General features: G+C 36.7%; 2 protein-coding genes across 2 annotated transcripts; both read left to right on the top strand.

Annotated features, from left to right (window-relative positions):
• The first annotated feature begins 11,447 nt into the window (after window positions 1-11,447).
• Window positions 11,448-12,325, top strand: LOC116198050 (heat stress transcription factor A-2-like). The gene has a single exon (XM_031528364.1). The coding sequence runs from the start codon at window positions 11,722-11,724 to the stop codon at window positions 12,184-12,186; it is 465 nt and encodes a 154-aa protein (XP_031384224.1). The 5' UTR covers window positions 11,448-11,721; the 3' UTR covers window positions 12,187-12,325.
• Window positions 12,326-14,313: 1,988 nt separating this feature from the next.
• On the top strand, window positions 14,314-16,138 carry LOC116189445 (heat shock factor protein HSF30-like). The gene is made up of 2 exons (XM_031519110.1): window positions 14,314-14,979; window positions 15,109-16,138. The coding sequence occupies exons 1-2, from the start codon at window positions 14,590-14,592 to the stop codon at window positions 15,877-15,879; spliced, it is 1,161 nt and encodes a 386-aa protein (XP_031374970.1). The 5' UTR covers window positions 14,314-14,589; the 3' UTR covers window positions 15,880-16,138.
• The last annotated feature ends 8,883 nt before the right edge of the window (window positions 16,139-25,021 follow it).

Genomic DNA, 25,021 nt, shown 5'->3' with positions numbered 1-25,021 from the left:
GGCACATGTGCCCACTATATTACATTGTATGACTTGATCTGTATAGCACCATGTTGGCATTTAAACCAAAAAACTGTATAGCAAATGCAACTTGCAATCTGCAAACCATATGGAACTTGCAATCAATATACCAACTTGCAATTTGTAAACCATATGCACCAAAAAACTGTATTGCAGAAATGATGGAATACATCATGCCCATATTGAAAGTCACCAGAATGGTGGTCAAAAATCCTACTATGGTCCAAAGCCAATGGCCATAGATACATAAGGACGGTACTGTCATTCATTAACAGTTTTCTATACAAAATGCTATCAAAAGGTAATAGCCACAAATACTCCTAACATCACCACAATCTTCTTTATACAAAATGAGCTACTTCTTTCGCTTCCTTGAATCCTTTTTTGGCTTGTTTGCTGCCTTCTTAGGTCCTCTTGGTGCTGAGTCAACATTAGCACTGGAGGGGCCACTAGCCAATTCTTGACACATGGATGGTGACATTCCCTGCAAAGCACACGCATAAACATATCATTTCCTTACACATGAACCACCAGCATGCACATGAACCACCAGCACAACCACAAGCACATCCGCAATCACAAGCCTAAAGATCATGCCACCAACACAAGCATAGTAACATAAGAAGAAAAACCCACCTGCACAATAATATTATGAACTAATGTAGTTGGTGCAATTGAATGCTGAGTCTGAGTTAATGAAGTTGACGTTGCTGCACCATTGCCTGAATCATTTGTTGTTGGTTTTTGCCTCAATGATTTGACCCCTAACTTCTGAGGTCTCATTGGCATTGGATGAGACATGGTAGGCTGAGATATGTTGTCTGCTTATTGAGACATCATCATTGGCTGTTCGACCATGCTGGATGTCACTCCCTAAAAACAATAGTTGGTCAATTTTCAAAATCAACAGTATAAAGAGCGACAATATAGAGTTGAAGTCAGCTGTATATATGTTGGACTTGAAACCTTACAAAGTCAGGATCTCCAGCCCAAATAGCATGCCATTTGTGACTGTCCTTCTTTGCTATTTCTAACTTTGACTGGGCAGTTGGTGTGATTGGACCTCCATATCTTGCATTTTGATTCCTACTAGAGTTCATCTTCCTCATCAAATATAACCTGATCTCCTCCAACATGTTGATGATAGGTCTTCCTCGATACTTCAAAATAGCAGCATTGAACTGCTCAGACATGTTATTACACAAGCTCTGGTTCTTGGTATGTTCTTTGAAGGCTGCCCTGGTCCAGCTATGCTTATCCAACAACTGGAGATATTCATAGGCTTCCTCACTGATACATCTAAGCTCCTCAAAATGCCTTTCAAACTCTCCCATGGTGTTTGATCTGGCACATTGCCATAGCTTTTTCCTAAGATCTACATGGTGCCAATTTTTCCAAACATTTGCTTCTAGATGCTTCACACAGAACCTGTGAATTGTGTCTGGGCATAATTCCTTAATTGTTTCCCTAAGGCCCCGTTAAAGAAAATATAGAGAGTAATAGTTAGATCCATACAAAAAGATATGGAAACTGAAACTATAATATGAACCAAAAGACAATTACCTTTTGCATGTCTGATATGAACTCCCAACCATGTTCCCTTGGATCTCCAATGTCTTCAAGTAGCCTTCCCAGGAACCAGCTCCAGCTGTCTTTAGTCTCCTGCTCGACAATTCCATATGCTATTACATAGAAGGAGTGGTTTGGATCCTGAGTGACAGCAACTAGCAAAGTGCCTCCATAGTAGCCCTTCAAGAAGCACCCATCTAATCCTATCAGTGGTCTGCACCCAGCTAGCAACCCCCTCTTACTTGCATCAAAGCATATGTATATCCTATCAAATATGGGAGGCAAGCTCGAGTTTGGTCTGTCAACCCCAATTACTGCACTGGAACCCGGGTTGCTTGCTATAATTTCTCCACAGTAATCTCTTAATCTGGCATATTGCTTCTCTTCACAGCCTTGAACAAGCTTTTTTGCAATCCGCAAGGCATTATATATCTTCCATTCACCAACTTTAATGGAGTATACCTCAGATAAATATTTGTATGCATCCCCTCCAGTCATGTTAGGCATCCTTCTCAGTTGGTTTACCAGCTTCTCAGCAATCCATTTGCTGTCTGCTTGCTTATTCTGCAACTTCCTGGAGCAACTGTGATTGGGAATAAACTTCTTTAGCTGAAAAGCCCCATAAGGTTCTGACCAAGAACAAAATGCCTCACACTCACAACCAGGTTGACACTTGAATCTACATCTTACTTTATCATTCTTCTTTATAACCACTTCTCTCCCAATGGAAACTGTGTAATCTTTCACAGCCTCTTTGAAAACCTGCAAGCTAGGAAATAACATATCCAGTTGCAGCTGCACTTGACCATGTTCTGCATTCTCGTGAAATAATGCAGGCCTCTTTTCAGATTCATCATCACTTCCCTTTAGACTTTGCAAATCTTCAGAGTGATACTCTTGCTCCTCTACAAATTCATCAGAAGCTTGATGATCAGATGGTTCTTCCCCAGATGTTCTGTTCAATGCATTGTAAACTCTCCATTTAGGTCTTTTTACACGAGAAGATTCAGCCCTGTTAGTTCCTTCTCCACCTTTTTCCCTTGCTTCTTCCCCTGCTTCTCGAACTGGAACTTCCCCTGTAGCTTGAACTTCCCCTGCAGTTTCCACTATTTTATCCACTGAAGCACCCCATCCACCTTCCCCTGCCCTGGTACAGTCATCATATTCATCCCCATCTTGCCCTGGTACCCATGCATCATCTGAATCACTATCATCTAAACCATTAGACTCAAGCTCCCATGCATCTTCATCTTGTTCTTCATCTTCATTATCATCTTCACTGTCATCTTCATCATAAACTACAAATTGTTGTACTTGATTTGCAAGTTCTGCTACAACAATCTCTTCTTCATTTTGGATGAAGTAGAACTCGATTTCTCTTACATTTCTAACAGATGCATACAGTGTGTGAGCATCTTGGTCCGTCTCAAAATCCCTCAGCCCTTCATGCACTTCTAAATTGGGAACCAACCACAAGATCTTCTTCGGTTTTCTATATCCATGCTCAACATATAAGTTCTCGATGGTGGGTTTTGATACTAAGTCAATATCTACATCCTCCCATACATCAATTTCTCCACCAACATATTGCACATGGGGTTCAGAGACTAACTCACCCCCATGGTGAAAAATCAACGTGTACAAGTCTTCATCCATTATTTGTACATGTATTAAAAAACAAAAAAACATCAGTATTGCTCTGAACCAAAAGCAGTGAACAACAAAACGGTTAACGATAAGAAGAAGGGACCACAAAGAAAAAGTGACGACAACAACCAAGAATGGGACAATAACAGAGAGCAGTGAACAAAACTTGGATGACAAGAAGGGACCACAGAGGAAAGAAAAAAGGGTAAAAGGTCGTGATGGGAGAAACAAAAGCAGACAACAAATTGGAAGTTCCCCACTGCCATTCGACAACATTTGCTTCACAACTGTATGGGACAACAACCAAAGTCGGCTTTTTGCCATTCCCAAATATGCCAACTGCAATTCAACAACAAAAAGTGAAAATGGAAGGGAATTTTGACTGACCGATGCCAAGAAACGGAACGGAATCACCCCCAAATTGCTTCGATTGAGTGTACTGCTACCTCAATTGAAATTTTTTCCTCTTCAATTTGCGAAGAACAGCAAACGCAAATCAAATTGTGTAACGATTACAATATTTGGGGCTCTCGGTTTGACCTAGAAACCCAAACAACAACGTCATAGAGTGATTTTGGCGGGGAATGGCAAAACTGGTTTCATCGAGGAAGGGAATGACGTCGTTTTTGCCAATTTAGGGGTTCATTAACGGAGTTAGGTCCAGCTCAGCCGCCACGTGCGATTTCCGTCACGGTTGGCACGCGCAAGAAGACGGTAGGACTAAAACATCTGACGGAATGGTGATTCGGGGACTAAAATCGAGGCAAAAATTTTTGATGCACCAAACCCTTGGCACCGGTATCTTTCAGGGACCAAAAGCATACCTGACTCTAAGTAAAATTTAGTTAATATATATATCCTTTGGCCAACCTAGTATAAAAGCTTGCTTGCTCTGCTGGCTCAAAGGTTTGCCTTACCTCTTGGTCACTCATTCAAACCTTTAGAATTTAATCTTTTTTTCAACTTAAACGGTGAGATGGTTGTAGGTTCAGTTCTCAAGCATCGGATCACTAGTGCTCTCGCAGCAATTGTACTTGATCAATTGCTTCGGAAACAACATGTGTGGTGTCTTTGCACAAGATTTCTGTGCTACTACACCATGACTTCAATCTCCATTAGTAGGTTCTTGCATCCACAGTGAAATTTTACATCTAGAAATATCACGAAACTAAAAGTAAACAGAAATCTAACATAGTAACATAGTAAAGTAAAAAAATAAATTACGAAAACCGAAAACTTGGGTTGCCTCCCATGTATCGCTTGATTTATAGTCTCGGCTTGTCGTGCCACTTCTTTGTCTTCTCCTTATAATAGTAACACAAATAAATATAATTAAATATGCACAAGAATATAAGAAATAAGAATTTTGCATAATGAAGAACCAAAATACTCACAGCACTTGGAAAAAATATTTAATTAAAGGGTTAGGCTGCGTTTGAATTGTTAGTATGATTTTAGAATCATGATTTTGATTTTGATTTTGATTGTAGAAAAAGACAAATGAGATAGTATTATAAATTTGACTTGGGAAACGTGTATTTTTGTTGTGTAGTGTGTTGAGTTAAAATCAAAATCATGATTCTAAAATCGGTCTAACAATTCAAACGGGGCCTTAGTAATTCATTCCTAAACAATATCCTCATCATTTTTATTTTCTTGTTCGTGGGGTTCAGATTCACCAAGATCATCTTCTTTGACATCATCATATTCATCATTTTCATTTTCACAGCCAAACTCCATTTCTATGTGATCATTGCCCGAACTAGTTCTGGCTCGATCTCTTCTCGATATGCTAGAAATATTCAAAATTTCAGAAACACTCTGCTCATCAATCAATGGAACCTCGGTATCATCGGAAGTTATCCCACGAACCCTTGAGGGCTAATCATTTTGAAATGCCAACTCTAGTTCATTTGGTAGTTCCACTCAACGGCCCACCAGTCTTCTTTGGCCTTGATATTCTTGAGATATGGCACATAGTAAATTTGCTGATAATCATGTGCAATGATGAAGGGATCGTAATTGTGTAAATTTTTTTATGATTTACTTCCACGATCCTATACTCAGGATGAACTCTACGGGTGCCTCGTCCAGGATCGAACCACTTGCACAAAAATAAAACCACCCGATCCATAGGCAATATAGGGTACTGTAATTCAATGACCTCCTTCATTATCACATAATAGTCACTCTCACTTGCTCTTTCGCCGTCACCCCCGCCAACCAAAATGCCACTATTATAACAAGTTTCTTCTTAGTGGTTCCTTTATCTACTTGAAACCTGAACTCATTTACAAAATATATTTTTCACGTCCTAGCCTTCCCATTGGGACCCAAAGCCAAGGACAACAAACAAGTAATGGTTATTTGATGACTTGGATCTTGAACCTTTCATAATAAGTATTTGTTAATTTCGTGGAAGCAAATAGACGAAAAATCACATATATTTTATGTTTAAACCGAGTATTTATACTTACATAATTTGATAACCAACTTGGAAATTCAAATGCAGTCTTAGATGGTGCTTGCCGTCCTGGATTGATGTTGATTGTTTGTTCAAAATAGCTATCACATCAGTTATGTAGTAATATTAGTTAGGTCGTATATATTATAGTTTCATAATATCTTTATAAAATTAAACATTATTTTACTTTACTTATGTGATAAATGGTTTGACCTCTTCACAGTTGAGCAACACATGCAAGCGAGCTGCCTTTCGCTCTTCTTTAGTCAACCATTTTTTGCTACATTTTCCGGAGGATCGACCAAGCTTACTGAAAATCAACAAGCTTGGCTCGATTGACTGATCTTGTCCCCTATCATCATTACTTGGAACTCTCGTTCTCTAGGTAAGCATGTCTGAATGGAAGTAAAATGAAAAGAATTCATCGTCTCACGATAGACATAAGCTTAATGAATTGAGCCCTCCACTCGAGCCTTTTGCTTCTCCATTTTCTTAATCTTGCCAAGAAATCTATAAGTCAAGTTGAACAACAAATGTGTAAATCTAAATTAATAATACCATATGAGACAGACATGTTCAACATATGTGATTCTTCATTCTTTGTGATAACAAAGACATGTTAAAAAAAGTACATAAATTAAACAAATCCTTAGCTTTCAAATGGATACATCCATCAATATTGGACTGGACCTCCACTACGAACCTCCTCTACTAAATGAATAGGAAGATGTTTCATTATATCGAAGAAACTCGGTGGAAAAATTTGCTCCAACTGGCACAAGATGAATGGGATATTCTTCTCCATTTTGGCCAATTCTTGCTGCCTTAAATTCTTTGAGCTTAATTCCTTGAAAAACTTACTCAGCTCGGCCAATGGCTTCCAAATGTGATCAGGCAGTTCTTTGAAAGCGATGGGAAGCAACTGTTCCATCAATACATGACAATTGTGACTTTTTCATCCACTAAAATTTCTAGTTGAAATGTCAACACGGCGAGATAGATTGGACGAATAACTATCGGGCATTCGAAGAGACTTCACCCATTCACATATAGTTTTTTTCTAAACTTGTGAGAGTTTGTACTTAGCCTTTGACTTTCGTACTCGATTATCATCAAGCTGCTCAAGATGCAACTTTGGTCGCTTGTAATATAAAGCTAAGTCTAGTCGAGCATTTGCATTATTCTTTGTCTTGCCTTGATCCTTCCAGTAAGGCAATTCTCAAAACATGCTCTATTTGGTCCAGGTATGTCTAAAATCGTATCCTTTCATCCTACAATCACAACCATGATCTGTGACTTTTGGCAGAGACCGCACCGACTCCCATACCTCAGCAAATGTAAATCTTTTGGATGGACATTCCAATTCGACCTTATTCTTTCTGAAATTTCTCATATTAGACCTGCACGAGAAACAATCAATGGAGATTTTTTTTGTCATATAATCGAGGGTAAAATAACGATATAAAGTAAAAGTGCATATAAAATCGTAAAAAACAAAAAAATTATGATCTAAATTTAAAAACCTAAATAAATAATTAATAAAATTTTTAATTTGAAATTAAGTTATAAATTTAAAATTGAAATTAATAATAAAAATGAAATTATTATCAAGAAACAGAATTTGAGACATTATTAAAAATTGAAAAAGTAAAAGAAATTAAAATTTTTTCTCAATAATAAAATAATTAATAATGAAAGCAATAAAATAATTTATAAAACTAAAAAAGATAAAAATTAAAAATTGCCTAAAATTAATAATAAAATAAGGTTAAAAATGAAACTAACAAAATAAATTAATACTAAAAATTATTAAATAAATAAGAATTATACTTGTACATGTGGTCAAGGGATAGAAACTAATGATGACAATTGAACCAGTTGTTCTTCCGTCCATGCTGCAAAGTAAATGCGTTGCTTGAACCCGTGCAATAGGAACAAGCCAATTTTTCGACTGTCATCCAGCTGGACAACATACCATACGCCATTGATAGTCCACATCAATGCTGTTCTCGTAGTAAAATTTTGTTTTCTAGATATATATCATAAGTCTCTTCGTCGACATCCTATAACAACTTCAGCTCATAGATAAGAGGTTGCAGGTAAACATCTATGTTAGCCTTCAAATTCTTGGGTCTGAGAATAATGCAAGTCAGGAACATGTAAGGCGACGTCATGCACATCTAAAGTGGCAAATTATAGGGGGTGACAATAACAGGCCAGCATGAATAAGGGCTCGCCAATTTATTGAAAGGATTGAACTCATCGGAACAAAGATCGAGCCTCACGTTTTTGGGCTCTGCTTCAAAATTTGGATAAGCACGATCAAATTCCTTCCATGCTTTCCCATGCGAAGGACGACACATAACCACGTCTTCTCTTTGATTCTCGTAGTGCTATGTCATGTAAGGCGCTGAACTCATCGAAGCGGAAAGTCATTTCAACCTAGGAATGATGGGAAAGTAATGCATTCTCTTAATAGGAACCCGCTTGCAACTATCCTTCTCCTCGAGAAACTGTTCTATATATTGAGAGGAGTCAAAAACTTGCAAATGTCGCCTTGGCATCGTTCTTGTAGTACAATATGCATCCATTCTCAAAACAATCTATTTTGTATTTTACCAAACCAAGTTTGAAAAAAAATTCCCGTCTCATAATAATCCTTTGAAAGACTGTGCCCCCGGAGAACTCTCTCGCCCAACAGTTTGAACAGCTCATCAATTGCATCATGGGGCAAAAACCTGTCACTCTTAATCCTCATTATCCACACAGCAACAGACAACGTAGAAAATTTTGCATCCTGAATATAGTGACTTGTTGTACATTTCAAGTTGTTCATAAAATTGATTAGCAACAATGTTAGGCTCTTCCTCTTTCTCGGTCTCATCATCGATGTGGTCATCCTTGTCACCTGAAACCTCATTGTCATTCTTCTTAGATTGATGATCGAATTCCTGCATAACTGCATCATAAACCATAGCTTTAACCCTATTCAGTGGATCTTGAAAATTCTGTTGTTCAGTGTTGACATGAGTTTTAGCATTCTCCTCATGTTCGATCCAAATCCAATAATTTGGTTTAAATCCCTACTTTAATAAATGCAACTGAAGCTCTAGATTTGATAACATCTTTCCTCGCCTTTTGCATTTTGAGTGATTGCAAAGACATCTAATTCTACGCTCCTTCTTAAGTAGATCCAAATCGGAAGCATGTTTAATAAATTTCTCAACCCCTTCAATGAATTCCTCTAGGAGGCCCACTCGACAAGGGTTAATCATATGATACATCCACAATCGATGCGAAGGAATATTCATTATCTACATATTCACAATATAAAAAGGATCACTATCTCTAATTAGTGAAAGCTTCATCAATATTCGATGTTTTTTTATCTCTGAACTAGGGTTTTAAAGATGAAACATTCAATTGAATAGAGAATAATTTGAATCGGTAAGACTTACCTGACAAAAAAAGATAGACAAGCGATGTAGAATAGATGGATGCTTTAAATTCATCGAAGATGTTGATATACGGGGCACCGGTGGGGGTAAAAGTGGGTCGGATCGAAAGGGAGGATAAGAAAAACTGTAGAAGTTGTGTATTTTTTGAAGTAATCTATGAAATTTATGAAGATAGCATACAAATATGTTTACTTATTATAGACAGAATAAGGACGAAATTTTTTGTCTCTATAATATAGACGGATATTTCTATCTTAATTCCACCCCTAGAGTATTGACAGACATCTCTGTCTCAATTTCGTCTATATAATAGGTACGAAAATTTCCGTCTCAATTCCGTCTCTATGAATGGACGAAATATATGTCTCTAATCCCTCCAAATATTGTAGACGAATTGCATCGTCTTAAATTTTCCATCTATATTTATATAGACGATATTTTAGTCTGTAAGATCGTCTCTATGCATATGGACGGTTCTTTTGGACATAATTTTTTGTTCAAACATAGGGACAGTGTTTTCCTTTCAAACTTTCCGTCTCTAAAATGTTGAGACGGAAATTCCATCTCAAAGTCCGTCTCAACTACTTTTGTCTTTGTCTCATCCCCATTCCGTCTCTAATTTTAGAGGAAAATTTTTCCGTCCCTACTGATCGTCCCTATTTAGCGATATTCTTATAGTGGGAGTTGTTGATTTTACCACTCATTCACTGTGTTTTCAAACTTTGCAGAGAGATTTTCGAAGTTAGGGTTGAAATAGAAGAGGGGGAATGGCGGGATTTACAGAGTTAAGGGAGTGTAAATGTGAACAATGTCTTTTGGTATGGTAGGGGGTGGAATGATATCGTTCAATTTTAGTGGGATTTTGATTTTTTGTTTTTGGGAGGGAGGAGAGATAGACGACCAAAACGATGTCATATTGGATTTGGGGATTAAAAGAATAATTTTTCAATTGCCGTTAGTCAAGGATGTGCCATGCCAGCTTCCAATTCAGATTATCGTCATGGCATCGGCAGTCAGCTAATGTTGGGATTAAATTGTTTGGAGGGAATGGTCTTTCAAGGACAAAATTGTTGGTCAACTGATTTTTCGAAGGCCAAATTGTTGGCCAAATTCATTGAGGGACCAAATTGTTGATAAAATTAATATTTCAAGAATTAAATTGTTGGCCAACTAATCCTTAAAGGACTAAATTATTGGTAAAATTCATTAAGGGACCAAATTGTTGGCAAACTGATCTTTTTAGAACTAAATTGAAATGTTTTCTCCTTTAATTTTGTATCCCTTCCTATTATTCAATCTGTCCCAACATTATAAGAATTTGGTGGAATATCTTCTTTATATATAACGAGTATATCACATGTTATGTATCATAGTCAATTGTTATTAAAATATATCCACACAAATAATATCAAATCTGTAAAAAAAATTATTTAGAAAAATAAAAATAAAATTTTTCATTGAGTTTCATAACATAGTGCCACCACCACATAATATATCGATTACACACAAGATTTTAGTATCCAAACATAACTACATGATATATCGATTACAGACAAGATTTTGGTATCCAAACGTAGCGTAAAGCGCCCGCAAACAATTGATGCCATGGGCATTAGTTCCATCATACTCCGTGGTCCAGTCCATGCTATTGGGACTGTTCATGTGTGTGGGAACGTGACATGTGTCCTCTCTTGATCAAGAAGTGATAATCCCACGATCAAGCTCACGGTGGAACAAAATTAGTTCCAGTTACTTGCTGAAGAATAATCATAATTTCATTGGAGCGGAAACAAAGTTTGAATTAATCTGCTGAGAATACCCATAATTGCATTAGTCTAGTCACACATTTCAAAGGAGAGGCATGCAGTGGAAAGTTTACACATAAGGGGGCGTTTGGTTCGGTGTAAAGCTCGGATTTTATGTTGTAAAGTTTGAACTTTACGACGTATTTTACAACATTTTATTGTAAAGGTCGTAAAAGTTAGCTATTTTAATTATTTTCTCGAATTACAACTTTATAACCGTGATTGGTAAAAACTTTGCATTTAAAACATGCGGAATTGTTAGATTACAACGGAGATTACGGTCATCAGACCCACATTTATCTCTGTAAAAGTAAATCATATATTATATTATCACCCGTATTGACCGTAATTCAATATAGTTTACCAAGCACAACTATCTCATATTTGGACCACAATGCAGGAAAAAAAAATAGTTTTATAGTAATTCAATCTTCCCTTTCTATATAATTTAACAGTACTGAAACCAAAACGCCCCCTCACTGAATCAGTACAGTATCACCGACATTTCGCACATAGGATGAACCCAGAGCCCCTGCCATTGACACAATGATTCTTGGTCGAGACCATGGCTATCTCCTATTGATTGGCTCGGTCTGTGCCGTCGCCACGTAGCTATCACGTGTCTGGATATTTCTGGGTCTCCTCTCCCCTTAATTTGAGCAATCATTTGTCATCATCATCAACCAACACGGAACAAGACAGTCTCCCAAGTTGTCCACCGCAACGCAGAAAAGGCAGCTTGTAGGATGATGAAACCATGGATGGAGGGGGCCGATTGAGGACTGCGAAACAGGAAGAACAGACCCAGGCATTGTCTTCTTCATCACCCCACGTTACACCCACGAAAAGCGGCGGCTGCAGCGGCAGTTGTGATGGGCCATCGTCTTCGTCTTCCTCCTCATGGGCGAACCAGAACTGGGACACCCGCGACTTGCCAAGGCCGATGGAGGGGCTGAGCGAGGCGGGGCCACCGCCATTCCTGACAAAGACTTTCAAGATCGTGGATGACCCATCGATGGGCCGGGTGGTGTGGTGGAGCGTCGGGAGGAACAGCTTCATCGTGTGGGAACCTCACCGGTTCTCATCCACTCTCCTTCCCAAGTACTTCTGTTGTCTCAATTATCATTTCAACGATCTACTTCAAGCACTCCAACTTCTCCACTTCATCCGCCAGCTAAACACCTATGTGAGTCCTCTCTACCTCTTATCGGTTTGGGTTTAATCGATGAATCCATACGGATGCTCTTACTAAGTATGATTGATGTCAGGACCATCGACCGTAAGTTAATTGTGTTGTCTGTTGCATGTGCATGGCTTCAGGAAGGTTGCCAAAATTGAATATAAATCATCTTAGAACATTAGGATTCCGAGTTCAATAATTTTAACTTTAACTTTAACTCAATACACTACATAACAAAAATACACATTTCTCAATTCAAAAATTTTAATTTTAACTTTAACTTGACACACTACACAACAAAAACATACGTTTTCCAAGTCAAATTTATAATCACATCTCATTTGTCCTTTTCCACAACCAAAATTAAAATCAAAATCAAAATCAAAGTAACTTTAATTCTAAATCCAAACGGTAAGATTGCCAAAATTGTACCATAAGTCAAAACGTGCAATACTAAACGAATGAACATGAACATGAACATGAAGATGAACGTGTGGTACACGAGTTAGGAGGAGTGGAGACCTAGTTTGAATCGACCCAACCTTAAACCTGATTTATTTCATATTAATCTCAATGAACAACATACTAAGCTCAAACTGGACAAACCTATTGATTAAATATCCAAGTGTTCGAAAAGGGGCGTAGTGCAATGCAGTGACTCACACTTACATATAGAAATCAGATTTCAAATTTATACCTTATTTGGGATTAAAATTGCGTTATCACACTTATATATAGAAATCAGATTTTAAATTTGCCTCGTTTGATATTAGAGTTGAGTTAAGCTCAGTTCTATTATTACTTTATATATATATATATATATATATATATAATTAAGTTGTAATGATTATTGAATTATGAGAAAAAGTGTAAAAAAAGTAATGAATAATTGAGAGAAAATAATGATTATGTTCTTAAATTGTGATAAAAGAAATGAATAATTGAGAGAATTTGACATTAAAAATTGAATTGAATGGTTAAAAAAATTAAAGAAAAATAAAAAAATAATAATTATGTTATTGAATTGAAAATAAGTGGAGTTAAGTGTAGTGAATTAAAAATAAATTATAAAATCAAAAAAGCAAATTTTCATTAGTTGAAATTTCTATGTTCAATTGGCAAAATGGAGCGTAATACAATAAAGCACAATCTCGTTTAGAAATCACGATGTTTCAGGACGACGGTTCGGAAAAACACAATGGCTCGGCCCAGCAAATCCCACCAACAAAGTCCATATAACGAGGAAGATCTAATGGGCGGGGCCCTTACTTAGACCTCCGCGTTCCACGTTACGGCTTTCCCTTCTGCCACCTGCCGTTGCCACGAGGACTGATAACATTCTAGAATAGGACGCAGTTGTCGCCAAGGCAACACTTCCACATGTCGTAAGTCTACGGACGGTCACTTTTTCTTGATGATGATAAAATAAAGTGAAAAAGGTGCACAAGTTGATCTTGAATTTTCAGGCGGGGAAGGATAAGGACTTCTGAGTTGAGGGGACCGGTTTTTTGATGGAGAAAAAGACTCTTCTATCGAGGGGCAACATCGGGATATCAGTGTGTCATGTATCACAGATGGTGGTTGTTAAAATACATCAGCCCAAATAAAATCAAGCCGGTTATAAATTGTCCTTTAAAAAAAAAAGGTTTTTGCAGAATTTTGTGTCACAATACTACATCATTTACTCGTTATATACACGACTTTAATAACCAAAGGTTGCGTAAAGGATCAACAAACAATTGATGATGATAGGAGCATTGCCTCCATGGTAGCTCAGTGGTCCAGTCTATGATATCGGGACCATTCATGTGTGTGGGAACATGACATGTACCCTCTCTTGGTCATACATTTTCTTGGGCTGAAGCAAGAGGAGAGTGCCTCAAGTAACCCAATGATCAAGCTCACGCTGGAAAGAAATTAGTTCCAGTGATTTGCTGATAACATCCGTGATCTTATTGAAAAGATAGACCATTAATACAGAGGTACGCAGTGAAGACTTTTCAATATATTCACGGACCTTAATCAATTCAATTTGAATCGAATAGACGTATTAAGAAAATAAAATCCTTTTAATATAAATTTTATCTATTCACGGCATGAGAATCTGTACTTGAATTAAATAAATGTCAAATCAAGTCAGGTTGGTCTGTTGGGAAAACTTTACACCTGGATCAGTACAGTATCGCCGACATTTTTCACCCGAGGCGATAAACCCAATGCGATGCCCCTGCCACTGTCGCAATGATTCTATGTCGAGACTAATGGCCATCTCCTATTGATTGGCTCGGTCAGTACCATCGCCACGTACCCTCATATGTCTGGAAATTTCTGGGTATCCTCTCCCCTTAATTTGAGCAATCGTCGTCATCATCGCCGCACAAGACAACACAATCACCCAAGTTGTCCATTGCACCGCAGCAAGACAGCTTGAAAGATGATGAAACCATGGAGGGTGGAGGCCGATTGAGGACTGCCAAAGAGGAAGAACAGACCCAGACATTTTCTCCTTCTTCATCCCACGTTAAAAGCACGATAAGCGGCGGCGGCTGCGGCGGCAGTTGTGGTGGGCACTCGTCTTCGTCTTCCTCCTCATGCGCGAACCAGAACCGGGACTTGCCGAGGCCGATGGAGGGGCTGAGCGAGGCGGGGCCGCCGCCATTCCTGACGAAGACTTTCGAGATCGTGGATGACCCGTCGACGGACGGGGTGGTGTCGTGGAGCGTCGCGAGGAACAGCTTCATAGTGTGGGATCCTCACCGGTTCTCATCCACTCTCCTCCCCAAGTACTTCAAGCACTCCAACTTCTCTAGCTTCATCCGCCAGCTCAACACCTATGTGAGTCCCCCTTTTACCTCTTTATCGGTTCGGGTCTAATCGATGAATCGTCAAGGATGCTCTTACTAAGTATATATGATCGATATCAGGACCATCGACCGTAAGTTAATTGTGTTGTATGTGCTGCAGGGCTTCAGGAAGGTGGACTCGGATCGATGGGAATTTGCGAACGAGGGATTCCTCGGAGGGCAGAGGCACCTCCTGAAGACCATCAAGAGGAGGAGACACGTTTCCCAGCACCAGCGAAGCCCCGGATCGGGAGGGTCGTGCCTCGAATTGGGCCATTTCGGGATGGAGCCCGAGCTCGAGAGGCTGAAGCGAGACCGGTCGGTGCTCATGTCCGAGATCGTGAAGCTGAGGCAGCAACAGCAGGAGGCCAGAGGCCACATGCTGACGGTGGAGACGAGGCTCCAGAGCACCGAGAGGAGGCAGCAGCAGATGCTGAGCTTCCTCGCGAGGGCTCTAAGTAATCCCGGCATCATCGGCCGGATGGTGCACCACAGCGCTACAGGGGGTACGAGGGAGATTTGCCGGGCCGAGAGGGGGCGGAAGAGGAGGTTGATGGACCGGCCGAGTTCGGAGGATCTGAGACTGGAGGAGGAAGTATTGATGGAGATGGGAAGGACGGGGGGACTGGCAGGCATGCAGGGCGGGTCCGGGACTGCTGGGCCTGCCCCCCCGAGGAGGGGGAACTCAGAGACGGTGAACGAGATGATCCTCGAGGAGCTATTGAGCGAGGATCTGATGAGAGGCGACCCGGAGGAGGAAATACTGGTTGGCGATCAACCCGAAGCAGATGCAGAAGTCGAGGATCTGATTCCGGGGCCGGCGGCCTGGGGAGAGGGGTTGGAAGATGTCGTGGACCAGAAGGGTCGTCTCAGGTCGAACGAGCTTGGTTGAGCCAGCGTGATGAGGGTTCCCATTAATTCCGGTACATAAGTAGTTATAGCTGGGTTTCTAGTTATCTAATAGGGTACCTATTTGCTATGCATAGAAGAGTTCTTGATCTATGTATGTAAATGGCCTAGAAAAAGAAAAATCGATGTGTATTAGAATGACATATTTATTTGTCTATATGACATTACTGGATACAATTTAATCGATGAGATGTTATTACAATTTTCATGGTGGAATGATAAACGGTGAGCTTATTTCTCGATGAGCCTAAATTATGCTGACCTGCTGCGGAGAATTTGTTCATGTTAGCAATGGCTCCTTGTTAAGTAGCTAGGAAGTGATATGCAAATGGCAATGAATAAATTGTACCAAATTTAGACATGTTCCTTAGGTGATGAAGGGAATTCATGAAGACAAAAGGGGAAGTTTCACATATCAACAATCGATTTTTTATTTTTTCCGATTATAAGAAATTTATGAATTTAATATAATTTTAATATCTAATAAATGGGTATGATAAGAGTATCGGAATGTGAAACATCTTAGTCCTTAAATGGAAGGATGCTTCACGGATGTGCTATATCCTCTGAACTCTATGATACAAACGATTAAAATCTCTAAGATTTCAATGTTGGCTAGGAATTACGATCAACATATTTCATGAGGCTGGAAAGTGGGCTCATTAGACTGGTCAATTTTTCGGGCTCTACAATTTTTTCCTCGGAAGATTCCAGCCAGAAACAAATCCATCGGCTTGCACTGTGCTCAGTGCTATTCCCAGTTTACTCCTTGATCAATATTGTTGAATAATGACTCGCCACTGCGCATTGCCTCTGTTCCTGCTCCGAGACCAACAGCTTCTCCGGACAGATTTTACTGGTCGAAGGAAGTTTCAGGACTCTTTTCTGCATGCTCGGCCTACAAGTTGCTTGTTGAACATTCGATCACTGCTGAGGAACATGCCAGGCGTGTTATTTGGAAATGGCCACTCACAAAGGATTCGACAATTTCTGTGGCTTGCGGCTCATAGTAGGCCCCTTACAAATGAACATCGAGTTGGTATTAATCTGGCTTCTTCAGAATCTTGCTCTGAATGTACGGACCATGTTGAATCGACTATTCATGTTCTCCGCAGTTTCAAGATGGTGAGATTAGTCTGGCTGCGCATTGTCCCTCCTTATCGGCATGGTAATTTCTTCCTGATGCCACTCCAAACATGGTTGTCTGCAAACTTGCAGATGGAGCAACATACAAGCAGCGGCTCTTCCTGGTCTATCACATTCGGTACTAGATGTTGTTTAATATGGAATTGAAGAAATAGAAGGTTGTTTGATGAACAGTTTTACTTTACCGGGTGATCCATCAGCAACCGTCTCACATATTGCGTCCAATTTCTCCAATGCTTTACAAGGAGCAGGAGTTTACGTGGACAGAGCAGGCTCAGCATAATTATCGAGAGGGGAACATTTCCTTGGACTGGTTGGCTCGACATGCTCTCCGATTGCCAATTGATGTTCATTTTTACACGAGCCCTCCTGTATGGGCCATGAACTGCTTTTATTTGGGGGATGAATTGGGGCTTCTTTACCCCACTTTTGGAGGTCGTAGTTTAACTTTTCACTTGTACCCGGCTTTGCCCTGTGTTTACTCCCAAAAAAATTACTTCTAAATTTTATTATTATTATTATTTTAAATGTTGAGAATGAAACCATCTCATACAAGGTTCCCAGTGGTCTTCTATAGCATTCGGCAACCTCGCTACCAGTGATTGTGGGCTATGGGGCAAGCCACTGCTGCTGGATTTGTCCTCCCTCTCTGGGAACGACAAATTCAACAGTAACGCTCGCCCATGAGCTGCTGCTGCCGCCGCCGCCGCTTGTGTAGTCATCGAAAGCACTGCGAGCCACCAGTGGCCTTGAATAGGGAGGGCGGTCGCCAGGGGCGAGCCACCCCCTTTTGTCCTCCCACTCTCTCTTCGGCGCTCGTGATGCATCCGGCCATTACGACTTGGGAGAAGGCTAGCCTCACCGTTGGCTCTGGGTGTCACACGCCCAAAAGGGGTGGACCTACCTACCTTCAGCCTCCACTGCCGCAGGCGAGGTCGTCGGAGGATGCAGTGAAAACTGGCGACCTCGCTTGATGCGGTGGAGGGTAGCGGGGAGCTGCCCCCACCTCCTCTTCCCTGTTCGACAATTATGATTTATCTTTTCATTTTCACAGTTTTTTTATTTTATACTTACCTAAAAGAAAGGTTTTCCTATTTGATAATAAATATATTTCAAAATTGCCACGTAAGCAAATATATTTGGATGTGTATGACAAGAAATTGGTCGGCACATCAATAATAATTATATAGTTCAATTTTACAAAAGGATCAGATAAAACGACTACGGTAATGTAAAAGATGAAAAACGAATCAGTGAAAAGGATAAAGTTTAATGTCACACCAATCGTAAAAAAGTTGAAAGTGTACTTTTCTTTCTACCAAAGTTTTCAAAATTAGATTAAAAAAAGATTGGAAAAAGAAGAGGGTGAGAATCGAAGAAGATGGAGAGGGACGGTGGTCGCTAATAGCCCTACATTGGCAAACATTGTTTAACGAGATTGTCCATGACCTCAATTGTCGAGTCGTGACCAGTATTGTGTATGTGATAATGTCTTTTTGACTTCTGATAGGCTCTCATGTTCCCGCCATGATAAACTATTCCTACAACATCAACGAACTTCTCAAGTTATATACATGTCATTTTTATTGTATGTGTTGTCCTCCATTAATATGGAAAAGAGATTCAATCTTGAATTTTGTATACGAACACCCATCATCATAATAATATCAACTGAAAGTACATATTTATCGTCCGAAGATTGTGAAAAATACATAAGTATACACATAATTAACACACTTGAAGAGTAGGTTTTTCTTTCTTTTTTTTCAATCTTTTGATTAGATGCGATTGATATGAAATGGACAATATGGACAGCAAAGCGACAAGCCAAGAAGCATAGTCGACAATATGCCCAAAAAGCAAAAAATATTTCCATGTTCTTGGTGACAATTAATGAGTTATTATATATAATTTTTTTATTACAAAAAGAAGTGTGTGTATATATATATATAAATCTAGTACAAAATAGAAATTACATCCATATGTTAATACAATGTAATATAAATTTTAATAACTATTGAAGAAATACAAATACTCTCACAATGAATATTAAATTTTTAAATATTTTAATCATATAATAAGAAAGTAATGAATCATTATCACATGCACGGCTTAGCTTTCACCACAAATTATTATATTCTATCTTAATATTCTATGCATTTATATGGAGACAAATAGGCATAGCAAGGAATCCGGTCAACATGGCCCTTCTATCCACCCGCTGATATTCTCTTCCATGAAGACAAAAGGGAGGGGAAAGAATGTCTTGCCTTTGCTCTTCATGCCAAAAACTTTTATCTATAACTAGGGCACGATGCGCCTGTGTGTTGTCGTGAGGTCAAAAAATTATATCAATAATTTTGCTATAAAATTACAAAAAATTAAATGATAAAAATAATATTATTATCATTCTTTTGATTATATAAATTGAAATAATTAATTTAATGAAATTAGTATTTTTTAGGAGTTACAAGAAACCATCCTAACAGCTAATAACCTCATGTGGATGCGGTAGTGTGACTTCCACGAGGCATCCATCCCCTAGACAAATTTTAGAAGTGCTAGTTAGGGATATCGATGTAAAGGTAGGCGCCTCACCACCAGCTATATCCCCGCTCTAGATTACCGAAGGCCTCAATGATCACTGGCGACACTAAACAAAGTATGTTCAGTTAGGGCGAAACTGAAAAGCAACTAAAGATTGATGGTTAAAATAGATTTTTTCTATTAGGTTAACATGGCTAGTGGATTGGAGTATCAATTTTTTTTGTCAATCATGCAGTTTTAGTAAGCTTCTAGTAATTTGTTTTATTAAATTAACATGGTCAGTCAGTGGAGTGTTAATTTTTTTAATTAGAATGAGTGTAGTGTTATTAACAATACCTTAAAGGAGGGAATACAATTTACTCTGGAAGAAAATATAATTGTAAATATGAAAAAGTAATATAAGGGCATAAATGTAAAAATATAATAAGTTTGTAGAAAAATTTGAAATTAAGAAAAATGGATAGAATAATAAATGGGAAGCTTGGGAGACGTGGCATGCTCAAATGCAGACGGACTAGTTTTACATATATGTAATGTAATGTAATGTAATGCTGTAATGTATGTAAATTTAAATGTAATTTGTTGAAGAAAATTTTCCTACTGCTAAAACATATTATAATTCATTCAAATATTTATTCCATTGTTATCAGAATCGGACCGGACCGGCCAGTTCGATCGGTCGGATCGGGAATCGGTACCATGTCCGGTCTGGTTCGCCTGAAAACCGAAATGGCAGCTTTGAACCTTCGGACCCATTGAACCGGCCGGTTCTATGGGTTTTTATGGGTTTCCTATTTAATGTAAAAATTGATTGGTTGTCTAAGGATTTGAACTCATGACCTCTTACTTCTCATATTAACATACTACCAACCAAGTCACCATCACTTTTTTGTTCTTTTAACTCTACTTTTAAGTACTTATTAAAATAAAATATTTATTTTGAAGTAAGAAATATTAAATATAGATACTTTCTTATACTATTGTTATATTTCTTTAAAATCATCATACTTTTATCTTAATTATCATAATTTTTTTAATAATATGAATATTTATTTTATTTTAAATAAACGTGCGGTCCGACTCATCGAATCCCCGATTGGACCCATAAACCCATGATCCCGTACCCCTTCCGATTCATCATCCGGTCCGATTATGATAACACTGATTTATTCCCAAAATGTGCATGATATATAATGACAAGACGTAACATGAGGATACAATCTTTGCCTCATCCTCATTTCTTATCAACCCCTCAGCTCCACATTTTTTTCTTAAAATACTAATTTTCAAAGATTACTTTTTGCAAACATATTATAATTCATTCAATTATGTATTCCCAAAATGTATGATATATAATGACAAGACGTAACATGAGGATCCAATCTTTGCCTCATCCTCATTTCTTATCAACCCCTCAGCTCCACATTTTTTCTTAAAATACTAATTTTCAAAGATTAATTTTTGCAAATAATAATTTCTTATATGTTGGACTAATTTTAAAAGGTCTATTACTAATTATCTTGATCGATATGGATGGTGTATTTATTTAATCACCTATACTACACGAATACATTACATATATTAAGTTAAAATATAAAAACTTTTTTTTGAACTTTTTTTTTCAATATTATGTGTTGTAATATCTTTATTATAATAAGTTCAATTTTTTACTTTATGTTTGACCAAAATTTCGTAAAATTAGTATTTTATGATTTTCTTTTGAAATCTTATATGAACTCAGTTAATTATTTTCAAATAGAAACCAACATCATTCAATGACTATTGCAATGTTCAATTCGCATACTAATTCCGATTAACTAACTTCTTGTTGTTAGGATAGGTTTTTTTCAACATCTTTATTTGCAATAATGTCAGACTGATCGAGACGAGTCCGTTGTGCCATCAATTGTAATTGAGTTTTTTTCCTCTCAAATAATGGACGTGCATGGTCACGTATTTCCTCTCCGCTAAAAGGAAAATAATAGCGCTCAGCTTCTTCAAGGAGTAAAAGGAAAACTCCTTTCGTTTGTTAAGCTCAACTATTACTGCACTACATGTTTACCTTGAGGGGAGTGTTAGCGTTATTTTATTTTTGGGAAATTAGAATCAATCACATACGATTATTTATGGCGGTTATTATCTTGATTCTAATTTAGGAGAATATATTACTAGATATTTAGGTTTTGAATTCCTAATTTTCTTTATATCATTTGGCCTATAAATAGATTAATCGAATTGCCCATTCTAAATTCTAAAAAAGTTGCATCTCTCTTGATCTTAACCAACTACGTTTATCTTTTCTATATCTCGATCTCTCTCCTCTTAATAATGTTAAAAGTTTAGTTTTCTTATAAAAAGCACTTCATAAAATCTGCATGTAGCGTGGCACCGTCTCTTGTTTGAATTGGGAGGAGCTTCAGTAACTGTTATTTGCTGTTTGTGTTTGCTAATTTACACATCGAAATGTAGATAGTATTGATGGTTTTATAAGATGTCGGGAAATTTTTAATGTCCTCGAAAAAAATCTTCGAAAATTAATTCTTAAACAGAATCAAGAGAAGACATTACTTACTGCCAAGAAAGTTATATATGTTTTAATCAAATAATGCTCTATATGAAAATACTAGGGTGCCATTGCAGCCCTAGATAACGAAATCTATCCCAACCCACAAAATATGATTTCCTATTTGAAACTTCAAATTTCCAATTTCAATCACTTAAAATAGAATCTTGTATTCTCCAAGTATCTTTCCTTTTTCTTCCTCCTTTAAGAATGCTTGGGACCCACGGAAATATTAAAAAGGAGAAGTTCTGGTCGGATTAAACTGATTTGAAGGGCTGCAGCCCCTTATTTCTGGGGCTCGGGCTATTCGGGTTAGTATTTCTGGTCGTGCGTTGAACTTCTTTCGGTCATATCTTATTCGTCCGAACTCTAATTGACGAACCGTTTAACCGCTGCGCTCCTAACTCGATGAGCTTTCAAAGCATATACAATTTGGGCCAATTTGCTTGAGTTCGACCAGTTCAAAGCACCAAAAACTTAGAGGCTACAAAAACTCAATTCACAAACTAACTTCCAAAATCACCTAAAGACAAACTGAAAACCACTTAATGCTCTAAAATCCTACCAAAAATGTAAATAAATGCTAATTAAACTATAAACCTACTAAACTAACCTAAACTTGAAAATGTAACTCCAAATAAACGCATAAAAGATACCCAATAACTCTATTTTCATAGAGTTAACACACAGTAAACTAAAGGTACTTGAAACTTTGTTTAAAAAATTTGATTAACGAAATGAAGTAAGAGTTTATCAAGAAAGGTCTATCGAGGCTGACAGGCCATTTACATTTAATACACTTTTCAGGACTAATACCTTAAAAGATGAATATCATAATTGAAGCATTCGCTTTTTGATAAATTATTCTAATCATTTTAGAAAGTTAAAAATTGTATGCATAAGATTATAAAATTAATATTTGAAAAATAGTAGAAAACAATTAAGAAAAAGTTACTTTTAATTTTTTTTAACAAGTGAGTTTTCTAATGACCACACAATGTTTTTAGTGGGAAAAGTGTAACTTCACCAATTATGATATAATTTGTTTAATTTAATTTTTAAATAAATATCATAGTAGTTAATAAGTAAATAAACAAATAAACACATTATATTTTTAAAAATTAATCCCTTCCAATCAAATTTATATTACAATAACATTTATAGATATATAATTTTCATAAACTTGGAAATACCTACCAAAAATTACAATCGATATTCAAATAATCTTCCATCTAAAAGTTTTCACAAAAATGATTAATATTTTAAAATTTCTATAATGAAAACAAAGAAGAATTAAATAAATTATAATACACATAATTTTCTTCATTATTACTTTATCAATGTAAAAACTATAAATATGTAATTAAATTGTTGTAATATTAATAAGAGCAAAAACAACATACAACATCTTCATAAAATATTATACAACGTCAAACTCTATAACAAAAACTTACATTTGCTCGGTGGATGGACATTTCAAGATTTTTAATTATGAATCAATTGGTAGAGAATAAAATTATAGTTGATAAATTTCTATAGATAATAAATTAATTATTTATATTGACACATCTAATCAATTTTTTTCTTTTTCTTTTTTTGCAATTTTATCTATTTTTATAATTTTCTGAATTTTAAAAAATTCAATAAAGTATGGGCAAAAGTGAAAGAAGTTGAAGTAATTGGCCTTTATGTAAATATAATTTCAATCATTATAATTTTCACCAAATCAAACACTTTTCACTTAATCATTTAAGCACTTATTTTATTTAGATCTTAAATTTTCAGCACTTAAAATTAAGTCCAAACAAACATTACCTAATAGTTTAAAAAAAATTGGAGGATTACTTGATTGTACTTAGATTTTTAATAAATTACTTAATTGTAATTAATAGAGCCTCTTTTATCGATTGTTCCTAGAATTTTTATATAACATATGGTTTTTTGCACATGTATGACATCGGTTTCTTTGCTTTCCATGTTAATCAGTAACATTACGACTTGTGCAACAACGAAAAATATTTTACATTTTATGACCGGACGATAAAATTTCTGATACGTAATGATTATGCATAAATGAATTATAAATAGAGTTCCCTTCCTTCCGAAAAAGGAAGAGCATAATACTTCGACCCACTTTCTGTAAGGAAAAATAAGACACAAATCAATCAAATGATTAACAAACTAGCTTTTTCCCCGTGTGATGCACGGATTTTAACTAGAGTGTTTATTTTTAATGATAATTTTAAAATTTAACATTCCAATTAAAATATTTAATAAAAAATATCTTTTTAAAGTAAAATTGCTCAAATGCTAGTAATATAACAAATTAAAGACAAATCATACTGACAGTTATAAATTTATAATATCAAATGTTATTTTTTTGTATATTATATATATTGATTCAAATTATTAAACTTTATGAGAAATAAACTCATAATCAATATAAATTTGCCATTTTAATCTAATTTAATAGAATGAGAGTAAAGTATATATATAAATATATGTTATTTTTAAATATGTAGGTCTATTGACGATAAATCATTTTTTGATAGATTTTATTAAAGTGAATTAATTTTATATATATTTATAATTGCGTCACTATTTATTTGCATTTAATTCATGCACATATATCACTAAGATATTACTTATTTTCTTTAAGATAATATTTTTTAATCTTGAATATTATTTAAATATTTATATTTATGACCTTATATTATTTAAAAAATTATCTTTATACCCCTATTTATTGTTGGAATACAACTTTATATTTATAGATAGGGGTAATTATACTGGTGGTCCAAAAAATTTCGCTAATGTATCAAGTTAGTCTAAAAAGTTTTTTTTTCTACTTGATGGTACAAAATATTTC

Source organism: Punica granatum, chromosome 1 (genome assembly GCF_007655135.1).
Source record: "Punica granatum isolate Tunisia-2019 chromosome 1, ASM765513v2, whole genome shotgun sequence".
NCBI lineage: Eukaryota > Viridiplantae > Streptophyta > Magnoliopsida > Myrtales > Lythraceae > Punica > Punica granatum.
This window is presented reverse-complemented; position numbering and strand designations above follow the sequence as displayed.